We start from the raw sequence: 9,541 nt of genomic DNA, 5'->3' as shown, positions 1-9,541 counted from the left end.
CTAGTTCTTCTCCCTGTTAATGAAGATAGTCCTTTTATCTCAAAGCTTCTTGGCCAAGGCTTTGAGGGATTTTCATTTTTCGCTAGAAAAAAATGGTTTAAAGGAGCAAATCGCTGAATCCTTCTTAAACCCACTTTACCTTCCAAAGCTTGCAACTCGCTAATTCTCTTGGCTGTTGCTAACGCAAAAAGGAATAAATGACTTTCTCGTTAAGTCTCTAAACGAAGCTGCGTGAGACGGTACAAATTTTTCCGACATTAGAACTTGAGGACCACATCCAAGTTCCAGCTAGGCTTCTTGATTACATGTTCTTGATCGTGGTCTCAAAAGACCTTATAAAGGTCATGAAGATCTTTATTATTCGTCAGATCTATTCCTCTATGTCGAAAAAACTGAGGCCAGCATACTTCTGTAACCCTTCACTGTTGAAACTGCCAGGTTACAGTCTTTTCTCATATAGGAGAAAATCTGCGATTTCAGTTACAGAGGTTACTGGAGGAGGATATTTTCTTTCCTACACCATCTTCTAAACAACTCCCACTTCGACTGATTATACTTTAGAAGTGGAGACTCTTCTGGCTCTTGCAATAGCCTTCGCCACTTCTCGTGAAAAGCCCCTTGCTCTGACAAGTCCTTCGACAGTCTGAAGGCGGTCAACTTAGAGCGGGGAGTTTTTGTGAAACCTGTCGAAGTGGGGTTGTTTGAGAAGAATCGTTTCCTTGTGGAAGCGCGATCTTGGAAAATCCACTAAACCACTCCAGCACTCTGTGAACCATCGAGAGCCGGCCAAAGGGAGCGATGAGGGTCATTCTTGTTCCTTTCCGAGCAAAGCGAACTTCCTCAATACTTTCATACTATCTTGAAAGGAGGGAAGGCGTATGCGTCCAAGCCCGTCCAATCTAGCAGAAAGCTGTCTACTGCTACTGCTTGAGGATCCGAGATCGGGGGAGCAATAGGTTTCTAATCTGTGATTCTTGTTGGTCGCGAACAGGTCTATATTGGGCCTTCCCCACAGATGCCAAAGTTGTTGGCAAATCTGAGGATTGAGAGTCATTCCGTGGGTAGGACTTGTTCTTTTCTGCTTAACAGATCTGCCCGGACATTTGTCTCTCCCTGCACAAACCTTGTGAGGAGAGAGATCTTCCTTTCCTGTGCCCAAATCAGCAGATCCTTTGCTGATTCGTACAGGGAAAAGGAATGCGTCCCCCCCTGTTTCTTTATATAAGCGAGGGCTGTTGTGTTGTCCGAGTAGAATCTGAATCCCCAGACCTGAGACCTGTTCCTCGAAATGAACCAAAGCTAGATGAATGGCTGTTAGCTCTTTCTTGTTTATGTGCCAGGACACTTGTTCCTCCTTCCCAAGTGCCTGACACTTTCTTGCGAACCTAGGTCGCTCCCCCCCACCCTGAATCTGAGGCGTCTGCAAACAACGCTAGGCGAGGGTTCTGTAAGCGAAGGGAGATTCCCTTGCTTAGTTTTCTGTGGGATCTAACCACCAACGGATATTCTCCTTGATCCCTTTCGAGATTGGAAATGTTATCTCCATAGATTGTTGGACTTCCAATCCCACTTCTCCTTCAGATATTGAAAATTGAAGGGGTCGTAGGTGAAGTCTTCCTAAGGAAACGAACTGTTCCATCGAGGAGAGGGGTACCCCAGTAAGCTCATCCATTCCCTCGCGGAACAATGTTCTTTCCTTAGAAGACTGACACCTTTTCTAAGCAGCGTTCTCTCCTTTCCTGCGAAGGATACGCTAGAAAATCCCGAGAATCCATCTGAATCCCCAGATAGACAATACTCTTGCTGGGGAGTCAGCATGGATTTCTCGTGATTTACTAAAGTCCTAAGGACTTTGTCAACTTTTAGAGTAACTGAATGGTCCTCCAGACATTTTTTCTCCGATTGGGCTCTTATTAGCCAATCGTCCAGAATATAACGAGATCCTGATCCCTTCCAGATGTAGCCAAAAAGCTACATTCTTCATGGATGTCCGTAAAGACTTGCGGGGCAGTCGAAAGTCCCGAAGCACATCACTCGGAACTGGAACACTTTCCCTTGGAACATGAACCTCAGATACTTCCTTGCTGCCGGATGAATTGGCACATGAAATACGCATCCTGAAGGTCCCAGGGACAACCATCCAGTCCCCTGGACGAAGAGCAGATAGAACAGAGGAAGGACGTCTCCATTGAAAATTTCTTCTTCAATACAAAGCAAATTCAGGGCACTGACGTCTAGAACCGGTCTCCATCCCCCCGATGCTTTCGTACCAGGAATAGCCGATTGTAGAATCCTGGAGACTGGAGATCTTGAACCAGTTCTACCGCTTCCTTGGAAATCATCTGTTCCACTGCTTGCACCATAGCAAGCTTTCGGACCGGATCCGAGTATCTTGCGGGGTCAACTCCCTTGGAGTTGTCCGTCAAGGGAGGATTTTTCCTGAAGGGGGATCAAGTATCCTTTTTCAGGATAGAGAGGGACCAGGAGTCCGCTCCCTTCTGCGCCCAGACTTTGGCAAAGTGGAGTAGCCTGTCGCCTACTTTCGTCGTGAGGACTTCCTGCTCATCTAGACTTCCCGAAGGACCTTCTAGATGGTCTACTCCTTCTCTCTGGTCTGCGACCTCTAAGAGGGGGCTCTAGAAGAGGAGGCACCCCGAAATGGGCTGCAACAAAAGAGGATTTCTCTTTTTTCTCTAGAGGCACTGCCGGCCTAAACTTCTTGGCTGGGAGCGTGAGGAGATCCTGATTGCCTTCTCCGTAAGAGATTTAGAACCTCTCTAACAGTCTCTTGTGGAAAAGGTGCGGCGGGGATTAACGTGCAAAAGAAGAGATGTCCTTTGCAAAGGTGATACTGCTCTTGCTAAGAAAGAGCTAAAGACAGATCTCTTCTTTAATACTCCGTTCCAAAAGAGAGGCAACTTCCACAGAACCGTCCATGACCGCTCTGTCCAGGCAAGCCAGGACGCTCGAAAGTTCCTCCATGGAAACAAAGTCAGTGTCCTGAGCTCTCTTCGCTAACGTCTCCCAAAAGCCCAGTCCATAAAGTTGAAGACTTCTAGGGTTTTAAAGAGGCCGTTTAAGAAGGTGGTCTAGCTCACACATGCCCCAAGTCGCCTTAGCAGACAGCAACGACTTATCCTAGAAGAGTCCACTAAGGAAGCAAAATCCAGCATCTGCGGAAGAAGGCAGACCTAACCCCATCGGTTCTTGGTCTCGTACCACCTTCCTGGTTTGCCTGTTAACTTCGGGAAGGAGGGCAGGAAAAACTGTCTTGCCCAGCTTCCCTTCTGGAAGTCACCACTCTGAAAAAGTCTTTAATGCCTTTTTCATACAAAGAGCGGGGGCGCCATCCTTGACGAAGGAAGAACGACTTGAGAGCTTTAGTGCTGGACATCAACGATCCGGGTGAAGGAGGGTGCCGCAGGATGAAGTGAGTCTCCGAACCGCCCTTTAGCAGCAAAAGAGAAAGTCTCTTGTAGTCAGAAAACTGCTACATCACTGGCTCTTCGTCTTCCGATACCTGGTCCAACTGATCCACAGAAGGAGATCGTTTTGGAGTGATTCTGGCTCTTCCCGGGAGAAGAACTCCTTTCCCGAGAAGGTGAAGAGCAGAACATTAGCACTTCTATACAAGAGTGAGGCTCCTGCCTGTCGGAAACACTCTTGCGCCTACTAGACTCTTGTTGTCTAGGTTCGTCAGGTTCGTGGTGCTTGCTAGGCTCCTGGCGTCCTGATTCATTGGGCGCTTGAAACGAAAAGATCCCCGGCGTCCTGATTCCTGACGCTTAACAGGCTCTTGGCGCCCTAACACTTGACGCCTAACGTACTCCTGGCGTCCTAACTCCTGGCGCCCTGACTCCTGGCGCCCTGACTCCCTGGCGCCCTGACTCATGGCGTCCTGGCTCATAGCGTCCTGATTCCTGCCTTCTAGCAGAATCCTGACGTCCTGAATCCTGTGTTCTAAGAGGCTCTTGACGCCCTTTCTTGCGTCTTGCTTGCCTCTTTGCGCCTGTCTGGCTCCTGGTCCTGCAGACCCAAGGATCGTGATACCTAAATCGGTTTTCCGGTTCCTTGCACCTAAACCGAATCGAGACTTCTGCTTGATTCGCGGCGTCTCAGAGGGCGCTTCGGGGAAGACAGCCTATAGGGCGAAAGGGCTCTTCTCTCAGGAGAACAACTCCTATCTGACGAGTCTCTGCGACGAAGGCGATAAACGCCCTGGAGATCGTGAGGGTTCTCTCCTATACGAAGCGGGCGCTTAGCGGAACTCTTACAGAGAGACATCCTTCCTCCTTGTAGAGTCCTTAGCAAAAGAGCCTACTAGAGAAGCTAACTGCTCTTTGCAGATTACCAAAAACTTCTTCGTAGGATCCTGAAGAGAAGGCTCCTCTTGTCTAGTCTTCTTAGGTCCCGAAGGCCAATCCTCCTCGGGTAGAAACGCTCTGGGCTGGAGTCAGCGTCTCCTTTAGGCGCCTTCCAGGCTCTCTTCAAAGGGCGTGAAAGGGAGGCCGAACTCCATCCTCGTTTAGGAGAGGAAGAGTCTGAGGCCGAAAAAACACTCCTTTAGGACGCCTTTTCTGCGGCAATCCGAGGCAGCCTGGGCACTTAACAACAGGATCTGCCGAAGGGACGCCTGACCGTTTGGGGATGTTCTGCATTCCCTCGCCTGCGGCTTTCGACATTCCTCCTCCCCTGGTCCTGGGAGTTTGGAAGCGGTCTAGGCCTATGGAGCAATGAGGAAGCCGTCAGTACGCCCCCTCCACTGCACTGGGGACACTGCACAAGTCACTATCACCCACTCTTACCTTGGTTTAGAGGCTCGTAGCTGAGCTTGAAGTTTCTTAATTGAAGCTTTTACATTTTCCCTCTCTGACGAAGAATCTTTGGATTCAGAACAGGGAGAAGCAGCTAAGGCTAAGGGAAAATTGTTAGAAGGAGAGTTAATTTCTTGTTCTAAGGAGCAAGATCTACTAGATGACCTAGCTGAAGCCTTTCCTCACTCTATCTCTCTCAAGCTTCCTAACATATGATGATAATTCCTTCCATTCAAGCTCCGTAAGGTTCTCGGCATTCAACACAGGTGTTAATAAAAGAACATTCATTCTCCCTGCATTTAGCGCAAATTACTATGAGGATCTAATGCCGATTTAGGCAGCCTAACCTTACAATCTTCCCAATACTGCAAACTCTGAACAACATAGGTGAAGCCTTAGCGTCAGACATCGTGAAAAGAGTAGTCAAACCAAAGTCGAAAAACAGTCCACAATAAGCGTATGCCAAGCCAGAGAAAAAACAGAATACATCACCAAAAAACCAATCCAAATTCTTCGGCAAACGATTTGAAATCCAAGATGGAGGAACGAACAATAGGTGTTTTGTCCGTTCAACCGACAGAGAAATTATGGCTTAGAAAACGGGAAATAGTTCCAGACCCCGCCACCCAGCGGCGGGAATGGTGGATCACCTGACCTACCTGTCGCGTGTGCCGCGAGTTTTGAAATTCTTGTCGGGACGACCGAGTCTATAGCTAAGTATATATCTGCTGGGTAAGTTACTTGTACAAAAATATATATATATATATATATATATATATATTTTATATACGTATATATATACGTATATTATATACGTATATATAATATACGATATATATATATATATATATATATATATATATATATATAATATATATATATATATATATATATATATATATTCATATATATATATAGAGAGAGAGAGAGATGAGAGGAGAGAGAGAGAGAGAGAGAGAGAGAGGAGAGAGAGAGAGATACGTATAGATATTATATATATATATTATATATATATATATATATATATATATATATATATATATATATAAGCGTATATATATATTTACGTAATATATATACGTAAATATATATACGTAAATATATATATACATATATATCTATATATATATATATATATATATATATATTATATATATATATATATAATATATATATATATATATTATATATATATATATATATATATATATATATAAATATATATATTATATAGGATATTATATACATAATATATATAATATATATACACATAATATATACATAGATATATAGTATAATATATCTTATTATATATATATATATATATATATATATAACATAATATATACGTGTATATATAATATAGATATATATATATATTATATATATATATATATGATATATATATATATATTATATATATATATAGTATATATATTATATATAATATAAAATATATATATATATATATATATATATATATATATATATATATATATATATATATATATATATATATATATATATATATATATATATATATATATATAATATATATATATATATATATATATATATAGATATGATATATACACACACACTGACTGTTTCTTTAATATTTAATTCGCTCTACCTCGTTATTGATATATTTTCGGATCTTCTGACGGCACGTAAAAACGCCGCAGTCACAGCAGAGGAGGTGGAAGCAGCTTGTTCGACCTGCTTGACCTGAGAGAGCCTTCTTGTCCGGAGACAAGAGACTCAACCCGGTTCAAGACAGAATCGGCAAGCTCCGATCGCGGCAACCCCACCGTTGGTTTTGGGTTCCCTTCTGGCAAAAACGGGAAGGGGCCCCAAAAACGACTCGAGCCGGGACGTGGGCTCTGAAGGTGGGAGCGGCGACTCTTCCCCGAGGTCGCTGTGCTGACGAATCAGCGCAATAACCTTAGCAAAGTTCCTCTGGATCTCGGGAGTCACTGCATCCTGAGGAGTAGGACCGTCCAGTCCCTCGAACAGGAGCACCTCCCGAGACCCTCCCCCTTTAAGAGAGGGAACGGCGACAGACCCCTCTCGGTCTCCTCCTGCCACTTGCGCGTACGTCCTGGTCGGTCCGAGGACCGTGCCTGGCACGTACAGCGTCATGACAGGATCATGCGGGGGCGCACCCTCACGATCATCCGCATACCTCGCTCCTCCCGGTGTAACCCAAGGAGGTTGAAGGTACGGGAGAGGCAGACCTGACGCTCCCCCCTCGCTCACCGGCAGAACCGGTGGGCTTGGAGGGCTGCAGGCGATCGCCAACCCCCAGTGGCGATCGAGCTGCAGGCCTAGTCGAGACGTCTCCCTGAGGAGAACGGCTGGACCGAGCACAGCGGCCCCGATCTCGGGTGTCAGAGGAGCTGCTGCTGGTTGCCGTACCCGTACGTTCCCTGTGGGAGCAACGGTCGGGGGACCTACAGAGACCACTGTCACGGTGAGACCGGTGCTTGTCCTCACGGCTCGTCACACCGCTGCTGGCGATCGGGGGGACCTCTTCCCAGCCTCGGCCCGTGGCCGGTCAGAGACCGTCACGTCAGCCCGGGAGCCAGCTGGTCGCCGCGAGAGCGAGAGCTGGTCTGGTGAGAGTCACCTGAGCGGCTGTCACCAGCCTTCCGCTTCGTGCCATGAACCTGACGTTGAGCGAGCTCTGGCGTCTGGTTCTTGGCTGCACGGTCGCTGGTAGGCGACCGTACACTCAGTACCTCTCGCGAACAAGAGGTCGAGATGGAACCTGATGCAGTGGCAGAGCCTCTGGCACCAGGCGAGGAAGTACCGGTGTTAGCCGGTACTCCTCTGGTCCCCGTAGTCGTCTTCCTTGCGGAAGAAGAGACGGGCCCTGCTCCCGAAGGAGCAGGAGGACCAACGGAAGAACCCCCTGTCTTACCGGAGCGAGACGGGCCCTGAGAAGCTCCCAAAGGAGACTTCTTAGGAGGGGAGGAGGCAACCTTCTTCTTCTTCGGCTTTAAAGCCTTAGAAGTTGAATGGGGAGAGGCGGCAGACGACGACACATTCCTCTTCTTCTTCGTCAGCTTCCTCAGGACCGACGTTAAGTCTACCATCCAGGGCGGAGCCGGGGCTGCTGTTGCCGAAGCAACAGGGCCCAGACTCACCTGTCCGGAAAGACCAACGTCGGGTGCAGCAACGCCACGAACAGGAACAACATCGACAGGTACGGACGTCTCAGGAGCAACAGGTACAGCAGTCACGGCAGGAACAGTCGGGAACATCTGGGTGGGTACGGCAGGTACGGCAGGCGGCATCTCCAACACAGATGGCCGAACCAACGTCACCGACATCTTAGGCACCGGCGGCAGCTCCAAGGGCGAGCTCTTAACGCATCTGAAATCAGGACGAGGCAGCGCGGCAAACCCAGGCGGCGGCAGTGGCCCACTCCCCCTCGGGACGGCGATCGGCCCCTGCACTGATGAGGTTGGTGATACAGACACAGCATGCGGGGAATAAACCAGGTGAGGGGGAGCAGCGTAACCTGGGTTAGACAGGATGGTGGTAGTCGTGGTCACCGTTGCATGAGTGACCGCGGCCAAGCCAGCAAGATGATACAGCAGTCCCTGGACATTGGGCACACCCTGCAAGCCCAGAGACGCCAGGGGGGTCTCTACCCGCTCTCGAGGTGTTGACGAACAGATAGAGGACCTCGAGTACAGCTGGACGTCGGGGTACCGAGCGCCCTCCTCCACACTCGACAGATCGGGTGAGGAGAAGAACCTGAAAACTCCCCCCTGAAGGGGAAGGTGCCATACGTGGGAGCTGAGCAGGGGGCAGGAAAGATGACGAAGTGTCTGTTACCAAAGGAGTCGCGGGAGAGCTTTCCGATGACTCCTTTGCAGGCCTTCGCTTCTTCCTGACCTCGTACAAGCCCCACTGCACCTCCGACCACGAAATACACACTTCACAGGGCTCAGTGCGCAAGCACTCGCGCCCCCGACACCGAGCACACAATACATGGGGGTCGATCTCAGGAAAACTGCGCAACTTACCGCACTTACACCCCTCAGTCCCAGGGCATAGTCGCCGGACAATTGGAGGGCGAGGTGAATCCATGATCGACAAATATAATAAATCACTTGCAATAAACAAATGTAAGAAAATGATTGTAGTACTTACAGTCAGTTTCGCTACCAAAACAGAACAAGAAAACACAACCATACAAAAGCAAACGACGGTGAAGCAGGCAGAGAGCGAAGAAACACACATCCACACGCTGTGAGGCCGAAAGCAAAAGTGATTGTTTACCTCCCATTCGAGCGGCACGCGCACTGTCAGACAAGCAGTTAACTACCGAACCCCTTGTTCGAAAGCTTACGACCTATCCAGCTGCCGCTAGTAACCTTCCTATTGTAAAAGGACCGAAAGGTTTGTATTCCGTGTCGGAACAAACATTTTGTTGCCTATATTACTGAAAGTATGAAACTTTTTATTCCCGGGGTCATGGTTTGAACTGAATTCATTCTTACCTGTAATCGGTTGGTTTTTTATCTTTACTGCCATCACAACTGAAAACTCCACAGTGCTTATTTGAATTGTTATTATAACCACATTTTGGTCTCAGTTCACTCCACATTGCACTTTAAACAAGTGTCTGTTCCTGGTTCCTAGGGGCGCGACGCCACAAAAACACAGTTACGAACAGCAGACGACGAAAATGACAATTTGTCCAAAATTGCATT

At 47.5% G+C, this 9,541-nt stretch overlaps 1 protein-coding gene across 1 annotated transcript in view; it reads right to left on the bottom strand.

Annotated features, from left to right (window-relative positions):
• The window catches only part of LOC135226955 (lysine-specific histone demethylase 1A-like), a gene marked incomplete in the record, with an annotated part of 193,084 nt that extends 184,935 nt beyond the window's left edge, over positions 1–8,149 (bottom strand). Inside the window, 1 exon segment of the mRNA XM_064266638.1 lies at positions 7,964–8,149. Within this exon segment, the coding sequence (XP_064122708.1) occupies positions 7,964–8,149 (186 nt within the window).
• Between the last annotated feature and the right edge of the window lie 1,392 nt (positions 8,150–9,541).

This window comes from Macrobrachium nipponense, chromosome 15 (assembly GCF_015104395.2).
Source record: "Macrobrachium nipponense isolate FS-2020 chromosome 15, ASM1510439v2, whole genome shotgun sequence".
Classification (NCBI taxonomy): Eukaryota; Metazoa; Arthropoda; class Malacostraca; order Decapoda; family Palaemonidae; genus Macrobrachium; species Macrobrachium nipponense.
The sequence above is the reverse complement of the archived record's forward strand: the minus strand, read 5'-3'. Positions and strand labels throughout refer to the sequence as shown.